At 36.7% G+C, this 18,079-nt stretch overlaps 1 protein-coding gene across 8 annotated transcripts in view; it reads left to right on the plus strand.

Moving 5' to 3' along the window:
- ATRX (ATRX chromatin remodeler) overlaps positions 1 to 9,363 on the plus strand; it is a 303,464-nt gene extending 294,101 nt beyond the window's left edge. For all 8 annotated transcript variants that reach the window (XM_027607480.2, XM_027607484.2, XM_027607481.2 and 5 more), the window contains 5 exons: positions 2,602 to 2,751; positions 3,603 to 3,728; positions 4,482 to 4,577; positions 5,095 to 5,223; positions 6,249 to 9,363. In XM_027607480.2, the coding sequence (XP_027463281.2) occupies positions 2,602 to 2,751; positions 3,603 to 3,728; positions 4,482 to 4,577; positions 5,095 to 5,223; positions 6,249 to 6,527 (780 nt within the window). In that variant the 3' untranslated portion in view covers positions 6,528 to 9,363. The remainder of the gene's footprint in view (positions 1 to 2,601; positions 2,752 to 3,602; positions 3,729 to 4,481; positions 4,578 to 5,094; positions 5,224 to 6,248) is intronic.
- Positions 9,364 to 18,079: the final 8,716 nt, after the last annotated feature.

An 18,079-nucleotide genomic window follows, 5' to 3' on the forward strand; every position in this document is an offset into this window, starting at 1 on the left:
TGCACTTAATTGACATAAGATTTATTTCCAAAGAATTGGGTGTTTCATCTATTTCTGTTTATTCTCATATCATCCTGTTATACATGTGAATGGATAGGATTTCATTTTGTTCAACTGACAGTTATAGCTAGACTAAATTATTAGTCATTGTTACAGAGAGAATCAGTGGCACAGTTGAAAGTAAATCAGTTCCTAGCACACAATACTCTTGGTCTTTCCCTTAGGTTGCTTTTTTTTTTTTTAATTTTATTATGTTATGTTAATCACCATACGTTACATCATTAGTTTTTGATGTAGTGTTCCATGATTCATTGTTTGTGTATAACACCCAGTGCTCCATTCAATACGTGCCCTCTTTAACACTCATCACCAGGCTAACCCATCCCCCCACCCCTCTCCCCTCTAGAACCCTCAGTTTGTTTCTCAGAGTCCATAGTCTCTCATGGTTCGTCTCCCCCTCCGATTTCCCCCCTTCATTTTTCCCTTCCTACTATCTTTTTTTTTTTAACATATAATGTATTACTTGTTTCAGAGGTACAGGTCTGTGATTCAACAGTCTTGCACAATTCACAATGCTCACCATAGCACATACCCTCCCCAATGTCCTATCACCCAGCCACCCCATCCCTCCTACCCCCCACCTTAGGTTGCTTTCTTAGAGAAATGAAGTTATTTTTGACTATGGTTAAGAACATCACTTATTGCTAGGCAGAAGTAAAATTAGGGACTATCCATAGAACATTTCTGCCTTGTAATTTATTTGGTATTCTGTAGAATAGCTGACTTTTCTAATTGTATTTGGCATGGTCACTTGCTAAAAATATAAGTCATTGTGTCTGGTTTTATTATATACCTCTCTCTTGAGTCATAGTTGGGGGGGGTGAGCATGGGAGACATACATCTGAAGAAGCATTATCTTTTAATAGAATTTAATTCATATTGGCCTATCTCCCTGCCTACCTGGTCAGTAACTGTGAACTTTGGAGATCTGTCTACTGATGATAAACCTGTTTTATATGGCGTAGGCGTGGGAAGTCAGCTTTGATGACAGATTTCTACACTGGTGTAGGAGAGAAATGTTTAGCTAGTGTTTCAAAAGAACTAAACCTGTTAGCATTTATGTATTCCACCATTAGGCTTTCTTGAGCCCTCCCCTATGTGTGGCCTCTAATGTTTTCGGTTTTCAACAAAAGAAATAGCATATGAAGTATAAAATCTCAATTACAGTTGTATTCATTAATGAAGTCAATTCCTTTTATCTCATGGAATGATGAAATAATTATTTCAAATATTAGGGTAGCAAGATAAAAAGTTGTTTAAATGATACCAAATATTCTGATTATTTGGAATTAGTGTCAGCATTTCCTATTGTACAGAAAAGATCTTAGGGTCTCATGATTTGAATTTTTCATCTTGAGTTATTTAACAAACATTTGAGTTCCTACCATGTGTTGTAATACTCTGTGGGTGGATGAAGATGTAAAGACAGAATTATTTTCAAGTGTGGGATTTGTCTATACTAAAACTTAGGAAGGCATTAAGCATTACTAGATGTAGATTAAATTTAAATTTAATGTACTTATACCTCTGCAACCTGTCCTTTGCTCTGTTAATTATTTATGTTCCTTCACTAGATTCACATTCACTTTAGAAAGTGTGTTCTAGGAGAACTTGCTTTTAGAAGCTATGAAAAATCCTTTTGTAAAGTGAATTAATTTACCTTTTATATATCCAGGTTTTCATCTGTGATTTCTTAATAAACAACTTGTATTTTAATTTTTTATTAGCAAGCAACATATCTATGGTTCACTTTAACCCCTTCCTCCCAATCTCTCTTTGTCTCTCTCTCATAATCATAATTACACAGAGCAGGAGTTTGGTTGTTCTTACTAAGTATATAAATGATCCCAATTTTTAGCTTTTAATTTTTTTTAACCTTAAAAGACTGACTTAAGACACTATGACTTAAAAAAAAACCCACTGTGACAATAAAATGATAAACTTTGTATATCAGTTTAAATTTGACCCATGCATCTTTACAATGTAATTTATATTTGACCTTTCTACAATTGAAATATAAGGACTGTGTGTTCTAGTGAAACTGTCCTGTAGCTGTTTAGATTAATTTAGATTTGCTTTTCATTAGTATAGTGGCTGGTGGCCAAAGTGATTGTGAAAGAAATAAAGTTGATAAATATGTATAAACAGTAGTAGCCATGATTTTTAGCACAAGCATCCAATGTAATCTCTGATTTAAGCAGACTTATATTAGCATTTATAGTCAACTCAGAACAAATACAAAACAAACATACATGAAAAATTAGAAAAAAGTTGGAGGAAAAAACCTCAAAAAAAATCACATTTAAAACATTGTGAACTCCTAAAACATGCTTATATAAACATTGTTATATAGGAAGTTCTTACAGAAGAGGCTGGTGTTGCATGTATTGTGACTCTTTTCTAAGTAATTTATATCAGATATATCAGAAATATGTGTAGCAGCCAGTGTCTAGTTTCTAGTCTGACAATAGACCAAAGAACTATGGAGATAGGATCCAGAGAGAAAAAATAATTCTCTGTTATTTCAACCTCTCTAAACAGGACACCATACTTGCAGAACTTCTTCAAATACATAAAGAACACATTGTAGGATATCATGAACATGATTCTCTTTTGGACCACAAAGAAGAAGAAGAGTTGACTGAAGAAGAAAGAAAAGCAGCTTGGGCTGAGTATGAAGCAGAGAAGAAGGTAGTTCATTCAAAATGCTTTTTGGTTTTGGTTTTTGTGTTAGTCATTTGAAAGAGCAGTGAGTAAGTAAAGGGTCACATTTGGAACAGGTAATAACAATAGGGAGTCTTTAGGAACAGAGTCCCGAAATACGAGTCTGTTTATAGGCTTTGGTTACCTTTGGTGGTAGAGTGGGAGGAAGGGAAGGAAGAAAATAGTTTCCACTTAAAGAGTAGTAAGCCCAGTTCTGCTTAGCACTTGCTGAATTGAGATATTAGTGGGAAGCTGTATATTTAGCATCACTTAACTCCCGTCAACACCCTCACTCTAGTAACAGACATACAGGAGCTTAGAGTTTAGAGGTAGGAGGAAATGTTTCTTTGACATGTGTACCATGAAATCAAAATTTTGACTGAATGTCAGAACACAAAAATATTCCATTATTGGACATTAATGTCAGTCTCCAACAGCAACTTTAAAATAGTTCCATGTCTGTTTTAAACACCAACCCCCTTGAGCAAAAATGTGCCTAAGCATGGGAAACTTTATCCTAATACCTGAATTCTTTTTAAACTCTTAACTCATTGTACCAAGCTTCTTTAACGTTAATGTGATGTTAGGAGTCTCATTAGAATTCTCTGAGTTACCCCATTCTGTGGGAATTTTCAGAAAAAAGAATACACCTTTAGGGGTTAAAGCTTTCCGTGTAATAAGATCTTGGTTTCGGGTGAAAAGGATGTTTTGTTTGTGTGTGGAAGAGTGTTAATAATTTCGTAGATCTGAGAATGTGGATTCTTTTCTAAACCAGTAGGTGATGTAGAATTTCAAGTTTTAAATCACAATGTGGAAAGTGCATAATTTTTTGTTTTTAGGGACTGACCATGCGTTTCAACATACCAACTGGGACCAATTTACCCCCTGTCAGTTTCAACTCTCAAACTCCTTATATTCCTTTCAATTTGGGAGCCCTGTCTGCAATGAGTAATCAACAGCTGGAGGTAAGTTGTGAAGTACAAAAGTAGTTTAACTTGAATTAAAGGCAATTTCAAGTACCCTGTTGTTGAGGGTTCCCTATGCAGGAATATCACATTCTCCAAAAGATTACCTCTGAATAGACCAAGAAATTTTTCTTTTATTTGTTGACCTTTTTGAACCATCATAGTATAGTAAAATGTGGTTTGTTCAGAGCACAAGAGAATTAGGCCTTGAATTAATGTTCTTTGAATTATTTTAATTAAGGAACAATAGGGCAGTTGACTGGCTAGGGAAATAGCACTTTCTTAGTTATAAAATATTTTGAATAAACAAATTAAGTTGCTTAATGTTTGAAAATAGGATAAATACATTTATATTCTGATGCAGTGTAGGTGCAGCATAAAGTATATGCTAATGTCCAGTGTTATGAAGTAAGTTATTTAAAACTAGAATCAATTATGATTTAAATAAAAAAGATTAGGTTTTATTATACCAATTATGTAGTAATATAATTGAATCTGTGGTTTACTTTTGAGAATGTACTTATGGAGTCATTTAAATTGATGAACTATGGGTGCAAACCCAAACTTTTATCTTCCTAACAAGACCCTCACTGATAAGTTTTACCCACGTTATTGATGCTGCATTTTGTTGCTCTTCAATTATTTGAAGATTTTTAAAACCAAGTGCTATAAATTGGCAAAAGGAAGGATCCCTATACTTTACAAGCATGTGTCTTTTATAGGTCCTATATAACATTTTTTGCATTCTTCTAGGACCTCATTAATCAAGGAAGAGAAAAAGTTGTGGAAGCAACAAACAGTGTGACAGCAGTGAGGATTCAGCCTCTTGAAGATATAATTTCAGCTGTAGTAAGTTAATTGGCAGTTATCTTACTCCAACTTGGTATTTCTATCGTGTTCCCCCTCTAGCCCTTTTGTTTTTATTTGTAATTGTTGTTTGCCTCACTCCTTCTGTGGGGAAAACAACATAATTCTTCTAACTTGATTTGTAATAGTAAAATACTAGTAAACTGGATAATAGTGCTAAGCTGTAATTCAGCATTTTTACTTAAATGTTGGCCCGAAAGAGAAATGTGTAATATCCCAAATGATTGGGAAATCAGTCAGAGAAATGTATGTGTTGTTTACTTAAACATATTTTATCAGTTACACAAATTAAATCCAAGTAGTTTCATTCCAGAGATAGCCAAACCTTGTACAACAGTGGTTAACTCAGTACCCTGCTTTTACATCCTTGTTTTCTTTAGAAAAGAATAAAAGAAAGGGGGAAAAAAACCTTTTTAAAATCCTGAATATTTTTGAGTACCTTAATTATTTGTCCTCAATTCTACTGCAATAAGAAGTAAATGGAACCTTTTTCTTTTAGTGGAAGGAAAACATGAATCTCTCAGAGGCCCAAGTACAGGCGTTAGCATTAAGTAGACAAGCCAGCCAGGAGCTTGATGTTAAACGAAGAGAAGCAATCTACAATGATGTATTGACAAAACAACAGATGGTAAGAGTTCGACTATCTCTAAGTTATGTCCAGTTTTCTTGAATTTATAATAATGGGTTTGTGTGACATCTGTGTCAATAATCATCTTTCCCTCATATGGACGGATGACTGGTCATTTTTCCTGGAAGAAATTTTGTCAGAAAACATAGTAATTGTCAAGTAAAGGTAATATCTGGGTTACAGGGTTACAAAAGAGCAACAAATTCCTAAATGGGTCTCCTTGAAGATTACATAGGAATCTCGTCCACATAATTTTATTTTTTTGTGTATTCCTGCCATCTAAAAAGGAATTTTTGCCAAATTTTTACCATATTTACCATTTTTAAATGATTAAGTATACTTTTTAATATATTTAATTTGAGAGTAAAAAAAAGTGGAGCTATAGATTATATATGTCACAGGTTTGTACTAAATTACATAATTCTCTAAAAGACCAGCATATTCCAGGACCTTTGATCATTTTTCCCAGCATAGTTGTTTGCCAGCCATCTGCCTTTCACTGAGAAATTTCAACCCTTACTCCAGGGAATCAATTTCTGTGGCATGAATTTTACTTAGCACTGTAGAATTATTGATTTTAAATTATCTTAGGAAATTTAAGACACTCCAGGTAGGAATTGTTCCCACTACAAGTGTTTTTTCCCTTTGGTGTTTGTCACTAAAAAATGTTTGTCATTATGTGAAATATTTAAAAGAATGAAGAAGAAATGAGATTTGACAAAAAGTGCTGTAACTAATACTTGAAACTAATCATAGTGTGGGGACAGGTTACTATGGCAACTAAACTAAATGCTGCTTGCAATACAATAGTCAAGTCATTAAGAGAATTTAGCCCTATATGGTGTTACTAAGTGGTTTCTACAGTAATGGTCCTGTGAATGCCTCAAATTAGTAATGGTGATAACAATAATGTGTTTTCCTTTTGGCATGGTACTCCCTTAACAAATTGATTTTAACTTAAAACTTGATACTTACCTCTTTGAGACAGGTCACGCACTTGTAACAGCTCCCTTTTCTCTCTTTAGTTAATCAGCTGCGTTCAGCGAATACTTATGAACCGAAGGCTCCAGCAGCAGTACAGTCAGCAGCAACAACAACAAATGACTTATCAACAAGCAACACTGGGTCACCTCATGATGCCAAAGCCTCCAAATTTAATCATGAATCCTTCTAACTACCAGCAAATTGATATGAGAGGAATGTATCAGTCAGTAGCTGGTGGTATGCAGCCACCACCCTTACAGCGTGCACCACCCCCAATGAGAAGCAAAAATCCAGGACCTTCCCAAGGGAAATCAATGTGATTTTGCACTAAAAGCTTAAAGGATTGTTAAAATCATAGAAAGATCTTTTATTTTTTTAGGAATCAATGACTTAACAGAACTCAACTGTATAAATAGTTTGGTCCCCTTAAATGCCAATCTTCCATATTAGTTTTAATTTTTTTAATAGGGCATACCATTTTTTCCTGACATTTGTCAGTGATGTTGCCTAGAATCTTCTTACACACATTGAGTACAGAAGATATTTCAAATTGTTTTCAGTGAAAACAAGTCCTTCCATAACAGTAACAACTCCACAGATTTCCTCTCTAAATTTTTATGCCTGCTTTTAGCAACCATAAAATTGTCATAAAATTAATGAATTTAGGAAAGAATACAGATTTATATATTCGTTCTTTACATATAAAAACACACAGCTGAGTTCTTAGAGTTGATTCCTCAAGTTATGAAATACTTTTGTACTTAATCCATTTCTTTATTAAAATGATTGAAATGGTTTTAATGTTCTTTTTGACTGAAGTCTGCAACTGGGCTCCTGCTGTATCATCTCCGTGACTGAAAGTTAGAAACTAAGGGTTATCTTTGACACAGAATTGTGTGCAATATTCTCAAATACTACTGCTCTAAAACTTGGAGGAGTCTTGCAGTTATCTTAGCATTGTATAAACAGCCTTAAGTATAGCCTAAGAAGAGAATTCCTTTTTCTTCTTTAGTCTTTCTGCCATTTTTTATTTTCAGTTCTATGTGCTGAAATAATGACTGGTAAAATTTCAGGGTTGTGGATTATCTTCCACACATGAATTTTCTCTCTCCTGGCACTAATATAAAGCACATCGCTTAACTGCTTGGTGCCAGTGCTAGTGCTTCATCCTGTTGCTGGCAGTGGGATGTGGACTAACAAAATCAAGTTCTAGCATTTTAGGAGGTTAAGGATGATGGTGTGGTTGTAGGGTCACACCCTGTTTTATAAACAATATCAAAATGGCAGAACCATTGCTGACTTTTTAAGTTCACATGAGGAATGTGCTTTAATAATTCCCAGTACTGTCAGTATTGTGAAATAATTCCTCTGAAAGATAAGGATCACTGGCTTCTATGCTCTTCCTCTTTTCTGTCATCATCATGTTCTTTTCCCCCAACTTCCCTATGTTATTTTAAATAAATTATGTTTCAAAGTTTGATTTTTTTTAGTTTAGATCTGTGAGGCAATTTTCTGATCAAAATTAATTCATCTAATACCCTTTTTTGAAGTTTTACTAGAAAATCATTACATTGTTTTTTTAATCCAGGCTTACAAACATGACCTGTAAGTTTATTTATGTACAATTTGGTTGCTCGAATGTCTTGAAGAAAAAGATTGTTAGACTGTGGGAGTCATCTCAACATGGCAAAACCATTTTTGAGGTGGTGTTGTAACAGGTAGTGGAAATAGCTAAGGAATTTCATAAAAAAAGAAAGTTGGGTGGAGGAATTGCTCTAGGTATCACTGGATTAGAATGAGTTTAACATTAGCTAGAACTGTTTTGAGTTATTTGGATGATTAAGAGATTTCCATTTTTATCTTGAAAGAACTAGTGGTAAACATCTAAGAGCACTAGGTTTGTGATACAGAATTTGTGAGGTTAGGTGGATCCATTTCATCCCCCCCCCACTTTACCATGGTGAGTTACCACTAACAAATTCCATATATCTGGATATTGTGCCAGCCATATAATCAAATTTACTCAATTAGGGTGGGGGTGTGTGTGTTTACTCCAGAAGAAATGAAAAAGACAAGATTTATGAGATAAGTATTTGAAGGCAGTACACTCTGGCCAGCTGTTGTCAGATGGTATTTCTATAAGTCCAGAATACCTTAAACCTGATTTACTAGACCTGGGAATTTTCAACATGGTCTGATTACTTGTGCAAAGACATGGATGTAAAAATTTAGGCAACCTTCTAAACCTTTTTCACCATGGATGAAACTATGACTTAAGGAATAATACATAGAAAGGATTAATTGGAACTAAGAGAGTTTGAAATAAAACTTGGACCACTTTGCATACACTCTTCTCACTTGACATTTTAGCTACATAATATGTACTTTGAGTATAACATCAAGCTTTAACAAATATTTAAAGAAAAAAATCACATCAATAAAATACTAAAAGGCTCATTTTTATATTTGTTTTAGATGTTTTAAATAGTTGCAATGGCTTAAAAAATGACGATTTAAAATGTTGCTTGTAATACAGTTTTGCCTGCTAAATTCTCCATATTTTGTAACCTGTTTTATTTCTTTGGGTGTAAAGCGTTTTTGCTTAGTATTGTGATATTGTATATGTTTTGTCCCAGTTGTATAGTACTGTTTCAGTCCATCATCCAGCTTTGGCTGCTGAAATCATACAGCTGTGAAGACTTGCCTTTGTTTCTGTTAGACTGCTTTTCAGTTCCGTATTGAGTATCTTAAGTACTGTAGAAAAGATGTCACTTCTTCCTTTAAGGCTGTTTTGTAATATATATAAGGACTGGAATTGTGTTTTTAAAGAAAAGCATTCAAGTATGACAATAATACTATCTGTGTTTTCACCATTCAAAGTGCTGTTTAGTAGTTGAAACTTAAACTATTTAATGTCATTTAATAAAGTGACCAAAATGTGTTGTGCTCTTTATTGCATTTTCACAGCTTTGAAGATCTGTGCACATATTGTTTCATAGAAAATGTATAGCTTTTGATGTCCTATTTAATGGTGATTCTTTTGCACATTTAGTTATTTAATATTGGGAGGTCAAAAAGTTTGGTTTTTGAATCTGTTATATACTAAATTCTGTAAAAGGAGATCTCTAACCTCAAAAATAATTTACATACCAGGAAGCCTATGTGTGTTTGTGTTAGTTTTGGTTGTCTCTTTGTAATCCAGCACCATTTCCTGCTTCCCAACAGCTGCATCACTCATTTAAATCAAGCAGGACTACCAATCCACACTTGATAGAAAAGCTGCTTACCCTCCTGAAGCCATAGCAGGTTAATGGAAGCCTTATTACCTGGCCTCCAAAGAAGCTGAATATTTTGTAGTCTTCCCTTAGCTATGCCCATTTTCCCTCTATCACAAAATCAGATACTTAACATCTGTACCCCAAACAAAACTTTAAGATAATTACCTATCTCAGTACCATTGTTTCCTTTGAGGGTGGCATGTTGTGAAGGTATAGATATTTATTCTAACAGTAAGTTAGGTCATTCTTTTACATGCTTATTTCACTAAAAATTATGTTCAAATTATTCCCATTTTATTTCACCAGACTTAGTCTCAAGTGACTTTTACCCTTAGAGATGAAAATTCCTCCACCATGGATTTTTTTTTCAAGTCTGTAATCTGTGCCAATCCCAAAGGAGTTACCAAATTTCAGAAATGCTTTTTGTCTGTGCAACATTTTATATATGCTGTTATATGGAGGTGAATAAAAATTTAAAATCCAAAATATATATTGTTTCTAAGCTCAATATCTGCTAGGTAACCAAACTCTGCCCACATTATTCATGTTGGATACAATAATGGAATGGCCCCACCCACCCCAACCTAAGAGTTTTACTCCCCAGAGTATGTACCACCATAAAATTCCTTTACAATATATACTGCCACCCTCTGTGGAGTAACCTTCCTGTCACCATTGTGCCTACTTGGTTAACTAAGGCAATCGCCCTTCCTCTTCTCACTTGAGAGATCTTTCTGATAGTGACCACTACATACGTTCACCAAGGAAGACAGCATATAAATCGAGGCCTTAATTAAAGATAATGAAGATCAAGCTGTAATTGAAGGAATGGAAGAGACAAATCTTAAAATATGGCAGGCCCTCTTTAATACTCAGAACTACCACATATTCCAAGCAATTTCTACCCTGCAGCACTCCTCCAAATTCACCTCACCATTCATTCTGTCCTCACTTTCTCCCTGGTAGAAACATAAGGGAGGGGATTTGGCTCCAGTCTCCTTTAGTTAATCATATCAGATGAGAGACTTCAACCTGTTTATAGACTCCGCCTTCTCCGTATAGTCCTCACATCAAATACATGTTAGTTTTCAAGAAAGGTGAAGAGATGACATCAGATGTAAGGATGGAATTTGTTTCAAGTACATGAAGAGAAAGTGTAGTATTAAAAGGAATATAGGTAGAGAGGGATAGGGAAAGAGACTAGATTGGAGTGGATTAATGAAGGATCTTGAAATCCCGAATAATTTCAATACAGGATAACAAGGGTTTGTGAGGTGGTTGATGTGTTCAAAGTAGCAATAAAGATGGTGATTTGGGCAGAGATAATTTGGCTTAGGATGCAAAGTGAAGAAAGATTGGAGACAGGAAGATAATCCAGGCATTCAGTGACAAGACTATAGACAGCTTTAAGGAAAAAAATCAGAGGTGTAAGAGTGAAATTCTTAAATTGCAAGAAAAAAACTGTTACTTCCTACCCCTTACCCAAGGAGCCAACTTTCTTCAGGATTTCTGGTTTTATGTGCAAAATTTCATTTACTCTTTTTGATTACCCTCTCAAGCCTAATGATGAAACCCTTAGTGGCATTCCCGTTCTTAATTTTTCATTACTCCTAATTATACCCTTACACGTATATACAGAAAGTGAGTTTGGTCCATTTAACTAAATTGAGTGTAATTCTGTTTCCTCAAGCTAATTCTTCAAAGGGCTAAATCCATTCCTTTTAGTTTTTCCTTAAGACCCATCCATTCCAAGTGCTAGTAGTATCTGTTAATATGTTTCCTTTGGTATTTTCAAAGTGCCTTGTGGTTATTATGTGTTAACCTGTATACAACATAATCTGTGAAAAAAGTGAGAATAATTACATTCTCATGACAGTTAAAAGTAAGAACAAAATAAAATCCATTGCACTCAGGAGGCAGAAAACATTAGTTAAGTTACTTGGGTCTTTATATCTCATTTGGAAAATAGGACTATAGGCAGGAGACTGGACCAGGTGATTTCCTGAGGTCCCTTTCAGCTTCAAGAGTTAGGGTTTAACTGTGAGCAAAGCACAATTTGAAGCCAAAAGGCAATGGGTTTGTCTTAGGTTACACGGTAAGTTTGTGAACAATTAGAAATCCCTTGCCTTTGGTTAACGCTCTTACAGACTAAGGTATACCTTTTCTTTTCCTCTGTTTAGAAAAATGAGAGGTCTGACAGGCATTTTAATGACAGAGCAGATAAGTCAAGTTGTAATGGGCTCTAATTACCACTTCCACAGCTGTAACCTCCTTTATCTTTTGCCCAGAGGCACTCCCAGAGCTGATTTCTTACTGCCTCTGGAACTCAGAAAATGAAAAACCATATTTAAGGATGATTCTTATATCCTTGTTGCCTGATTGGTTTATATACATTGACAAAACATCCAGGTAAATATAAGTCAGCTTCTGTAAAGTCAGCTTTTAATGGTAACTTCCCATTCTATTCATAGCTATAAAGCCCAAATTAGGCCAATGTTTAACTTGTCTGGTCTGGATGAAGTTTATAGTAAGACAATATTTGTTTATATTGACTCTTATGTCGCAACACAAATGGCATACTTTTTGAGATGTAGATTTTATTAAAAAATCTTGTGACAAAAACTAATAGAAGGGGCGCCTGGGTGGCTCAGTCGTTAAGCGTCTGCCTTCTACCTTCCGCTCAGGTCATGGTCCCAGGGTCCTGGGATGGAGCCCCGCATCAGGCTCCCTGCTCAGCGGGGAGCCTGCTTCTCCCTCTCCCACTCTCCCTGCGTGTGTACTCTCTCTCGCTGTCTCTCTCTGTTAAAAAAATAAAATCTTAAAAAAAAAATAGAAGAGTGAAATAGTAATATTTTTTTTTCTGTAGCTGCTTGTCCTTACATGTCAGTAGCAAAGCAGGTAGAAGACTATGGCTAGCCTGCTGAATACATTTCAGGGGAAACAAAACCAAACTTAAGAAAAAAGAAACGTGGTTAATATAAATCACCTGAGGTCTTGTTAGTTCATTCCCAGCTCTTGGTAGGCTTTCAACTATACAGCATGGAGGCTTTAGTGATGCAGGCTTGCTTGAATACTATCCTTAATAAAGTAAACCTTTTGTTAACAAGTTTTCCTGTCCTCTCTTCCCTTATCTTGCACACACTACTGGATGTGTAGGCTCAAATGAAGTGCCTGCCTGCAATTTTTTCCCCTTTACTTCTTCAAATGATCTCCCCCCACCCTATCACATACATGCACCCCTTTATATTCTAATACTTCAGAGGGGGGCACTCATAGAATCATAGAATGCTAGAGATAGTTGGGGTCTTAGATACCCTGTAGCCCAGCCATCTCCCTTAATCTGGAAAACAAAGGCCCAGAAAGGGAAAGAAGTTCAAGGGTACCAATGTCTTCTAGCTTCTCCTCCACTTCTCATTCCATTCCATTCAGATGCCTGCTGTTACACTTGAATTCCAATTCATTTTTTTCAGTCTGCCAGACCACATTAAGTAAATTTTCAGAATACCTAGTATTGAAATAAGCTTTAAAATGGGAAATGTTTATGGGAAGTAGAGGAATATGTGAACCAAAATGAAAGGGAAAATGGGAAGACCCCTGACATATCCCCCAAGCTTTTAATTTGGTATCCAGGGTGTTGGCTTCAGGACTTTGTTTCAGAGGGATATTCAATTTGTTTAAACGGTTCTTTCACCACAGTCAGCAAAGTTTAGACCAATAGGATCTAGAAGCACTCTTCTACTTTCCAGATCTTAGTGTCCTTCAGTGCCAAGGATGGAATCATTCAGCCTTCCTCAAAGGAGGCAGGTTAATGTACCAAGTACTTTAAAATCTTCTATTTCAGGGGCACTTGGGTGGCTCAGTCGTTAAGTGGCTGCCTTCAGCTCAGGTCATGATCTCGGGGTCCTGGGATCAAGTCCCACATTGGGCTCCCTGCTCAGCGGGGAGACTGTTTCTCCCTCTGCCTCTGCGGCTCCCCCTCCTTGTGCTCTCTCCCTCTCTCTCAAATAAATAAAATCTAAAAATAAATCTATTTCAAATGAGAAATGCTGCTGTCTTCACAAGGAACAAGATAGAAAGCTCTGTTTTAGTGTAATGATCTCGGTCAGGATAGTGGCAACTACTCTTGAGTTAGAGATGTGCTATAAGGACCATGAATAGTTTTTCATATTTCCAAAGAATTAAAAAAAAACAGCAAAACGATTTTAATATACTAGAATTTGGGGGCCTGGTTCTATCTGTATAAATTTAGACAAGTTACTTTACCTCTCTGAATCTTCACTCACAAAGCAATAAAGTTTTATTGAACGCTTATTATATGTCAGGCACTATCATTAGCCACTTTTGTAATTCCTGTTTTACAGATGAGGAAACGGGTTTAAAATAATTAAATTATTCACCCAGTGTCTTACAACTAACTGGAAGAGGCGGGATTTAACAACATGTATCACATTCTATGTTTTTGCCATTGAACAAGCTTGCAACCCTTGCTAGAACCATGATTTAATCTCAACCTTTAGCAAACCACTTAGAGTACCTTATCATTTTGTTCTTTTGCATATCAGCTCTCATTTGTCTGCTTTTACTGTAAGCAAGGTCTTAAATAGAATATTCCTCCTTGGTGTGGTGTTTTCAAGGCACTTCCTTCTGTCCCTCTTCACTGGTGCCTGGAGGGCTTGGCTTTCTCCTTTCATTTCCTTCTGTGATCCAAACAGAAGTGTCTGAAAAATCCAGTGTGAATACTTTAAAGTAAGTTTTAAGATACCACAACTCATTTTGGGAAAGTGCTATCACAAGTTCAATTAGACACCAATTGAGAATACTAAAAGGTAGAAGTATTCTGAACAGTTTATTTTTCGTTTTTCCACCTGATAAAGTCTAAGTACCATTTGAGCAAGGTCTTAAAAGATCGCTAGAATTTGGATATGTAGGGATTGAGGAGGATGGCATCTCAAAGGAAACAGCAAACAAATGTATGTAGGCAGCAAAGGATAGATTTCAGAATAGTATAATTCCAGAAAATGCCATGCCTCTGTACTCGTGCACGGGAGTTTATAGCCCTATTTAAGGCAATAGCATCTGTAATGCACAATTTGTAGTTAAATGGTGTGGTAGGCAGAATAAAGGAGCCCCAAAGATGTCCATGTCCTAATCTCAGAACCTGTGAATGTGTTGGGTTACATGACAAAAGAGAATTAAAGTTGTGGGAATTAAGGTTGCTAATCAGCTGACCTTGAAATGGGAAGTCGCCTGGATTATCCAGGTGAGTCCAGTATAATCACAAGCGTCCTTAAAAGTGGAAGAGGGAGGCAGAGAGAATAAGTAAGTAATTCTCACCTAGAGCCTCTAAAAAGGAGTACAGCTCCACTGACACCTTGATTTTAGCCCAGTGAGACCCCATCAGACTTCCACCTACAGAACCGAAAGATGATAAATGGGTGTTGTAAGCCATCAAGTTTGTGGTTATTTGCTACAACAGTAATAGGAAACTAATACAAGGGTTATTTGTGTGAGTACTTGATCAATGTCTTGGTCTCCTGCTAGATATGTGAGCTTAAGGGCAGGGACCCATATTCACTTTAATATCCTTGGCACCTGACACAGAAAAAGTGTGAGAAAATTTGTTTGATGAATTTACGTGTGAATGTCTTGGCAGTCATATCTTACCTGAGAACATTATGGCAATGTCAACAGCATCAAAGTCTGTTTCTGTATATATATGTATATGCATTTGTTTCTTTTACTTTGGGTCTCTTTGTCTTCCTCCTTCCCTTCATTCTCTCTTCTCTCTTCCTTACTTCTGTCCCTATTTCTTAATTGGCCATAACAAAGGACTGAAGTACACTTTGTAATTCTCCATTATGTTTATGGAATAAAGTTTTACATTTTCTGTTCATAGTTTTTAAGAAGAAGTAATATAGTTTATTGCACTGAAAAAATGCTTTATACTCAGGGGTCCCTTCATTTATTACCTATTTAATTTATATCAGTAGGTAAGTGATTCTTGATAGAAGTTTCTCATTTCTGACAGGATGTGTGTAGAACCCAGGGGCAGAAACATCCCACAGAAGCTTTCTTGTTATACCTGCTAGCGGGAACTTGTTCCCTGATTGGGTGGTCCACATTGTCCAAACAACATAATTTCCTCTCAGAAGAGAGGAAATTGTTTGACACTGTTTATCCAGAAGAAATCAGATGCTCCATTAGGACCAGAATTATTCAGTCTTTTCCCTGGCTCCATCCTCTGTCTACTGAGTTTTATCATAAAGATGTTTAATGATTGGGATACACTGGAATCCTGGGAAGGCATAGGGCCTATTGTTCACCTCCAAAGCTCAGCCTGTTCCACAAAACAGAATGACCTAATGAAAGGTAAAACTTTTGATGGGAAAGTTCTTGAAGTTTCTAGTGCTTAAGAGCATTTAGGGAAGGGCACCTGGGTGGCTCAGTTGGTTGGGCGACTGCCTTCGGCTCAGGTCATGATCCTGGAGTCCCCGGATCGAGTCCTGCGACGGGCTCCCTGCTCAGCGGGAAGTCTGCTTCTCCCTCTGACCCTCCCCCCTCTCATGTGCTCTCTCTCTCTTTCTGTCTCAAATAAATAAATAAAATCTTTTTTAAAAAAGTACTTTATCCCATTAAAAAAAAAGAGCATTTAGGGAAATCATTCCTAGAATTGGAAGGACACGGGCTAGTTCAGTGCTTCTCAAGTTTAATGTATATGCAAGTCACCTGGGAAACTCATTAAACTTTAGATTCTGATAGAGTAGATCTGGGATGGGGCCTAAGAATTTGCATTTCCAGCAAGCTTCTGGGTGATGTTGATGCAGCTGGTCCAGGGACCACACTTCAAGGAGCAAGGGGATAATGGATCTAGGACAGTGAGAGATAGGGTATCTATATTCTGCATAGGGGAACTGAAAAGTGGGCGTTTCTAGAACCAGAGCCTCAGAGAAGGTATCTGAGCTTCCTTCTCCTCTTGGGGAGATACAGGGCCTCCTGGTAGGTCTCTCATGTGTTGGGTTCCCCAGGACCAGGGGTGGGGAAGTTCCCTGGGTGTGTATTAGGGTAATTAACCCTAGCTGCCACAGAGACCAAAACATAATTTGAAAGCTATTATTGAATGAACAGAAAAAAGTCTTGAATGATATACCCCAGAATGTCAAAGATGATAGGGAATGAAAACACGGCTGCTTTTGTTTTCTTCTTTTTGCTGATCTGTATTTTCTGATTTTTCTTTGGGAAAAAAATGTATAATTTTGCAAAAGCTACTTTTTAAAAAGGCATATATATTACTTTTACAACAGTAAGGAAAAAAGCTCGTCAAAATCAAAACAAATCCAATCATATCCTGCATGTAATTTTTGCTTGAATGCTGATAATAATACCTAACGCTCATCAAGCACTTACTACATGCCAGTTATCATTCTGTTTCACAAATATTATTTATTACTTGCAACAATTCTGATGTAGGTACTCTAATTTCCCCCATTTTGCCATTGGGAAAACTGAGGCACAGAGAGGTTTAAGTGACTTATTTAATTTTAAGGTAAGTGGCAAAGCCAGAATTTGAGCCTAGGCACTGATGACTCTAGAGCACGTGCTCTAAACACTACTAATATGTTACTTCTATTAGAGTACATATAAAGCATCTTTTTTAGGCCTCAAAGTCAATCCTACCCTAAAAACAAATGCGGAGTCCTTTCTCTGCTTTTCCCTCAAGCCATAGCCCTATCTCCCCTTTCTTTTCTGCTAAACCTTTTGAAAGTGTGGTCTCTACTTGCTGTCTGCAATTCCCCTCACCCTTCTCTTTACTCCTCAGGCCCGGCAATATGCCTTCTGCTCCAACTCTGCCAAAGAAGATACTTTCTTGACAGAAACTCATGATATCCTAATCACCAAAGCCTATGACTTTTTCTCAAAGAAAATCCCACAACTCCGTGGACTAGAGTCACAACAAAATAATGATCTCTAAACTTAGCTGCCTTCGAAACCCTTCTAAGTGTCCTTAATCAGCCTTGCCTCCTAGTTCACTGAGAATGACAAAAGCATCAGGTCAGAACCTCTCAACCTCTTCCCTCCCAGTCCCCTTCATAAACACACCTTTCCCTTCTCTTGTGTTTCAGGGTCAGTGTCTCCCTTCCGGTAAGAAATGAATTCCTCAACCTGTGCTATGGGGCCAAACTCCTCCCTCCTCCTTAGAGATCTGACTGTATCCATCTTCCCCTGTCTCCTATACTTTCAACCTCCATCTACCCAATCCTGATCTCTTCCTGACTGGTTAACTGCAGTAGGCTTTTAATTGGTCTTCCCACCTTCATCCAATCCATCTTTCACACTGAATCCAGAGTGATATTAAAATGCAAATCTGAGCATGTTACATTTCCTTAGGTTGCTCCCCACCATACAGCAGCTCATATAACAGGGAATGTAATGATACATTCTTCACTAAATTCCTAAAAGTCATCAAAACTGCAAGGGGGCTTGGCCTCTTTAGCCTAGGATTTCTGTGCCCCGCTCCCCAGATGTGCCTTGAAGAGTAGTGTGGGAGGAACTAGTGGTTGTTTTCTCTGTCAGTTGGCTGCAGGGTTTGAGTCATT

This window comes from Zalophus californianus, chromosome X (genome assembly GCF_009762305.2).
Source record: "Zalophus californianus isolate mZalCal1 chromosome X, mZalCal1.pri.v2, whole genome shotgun sequence".
NCBI classification, from domain to species: Eukaryota; Metazoa; Chordata; class Mammalia; order Carnivora; family Otariidae; genus Zalophus; species Zalophus californianus.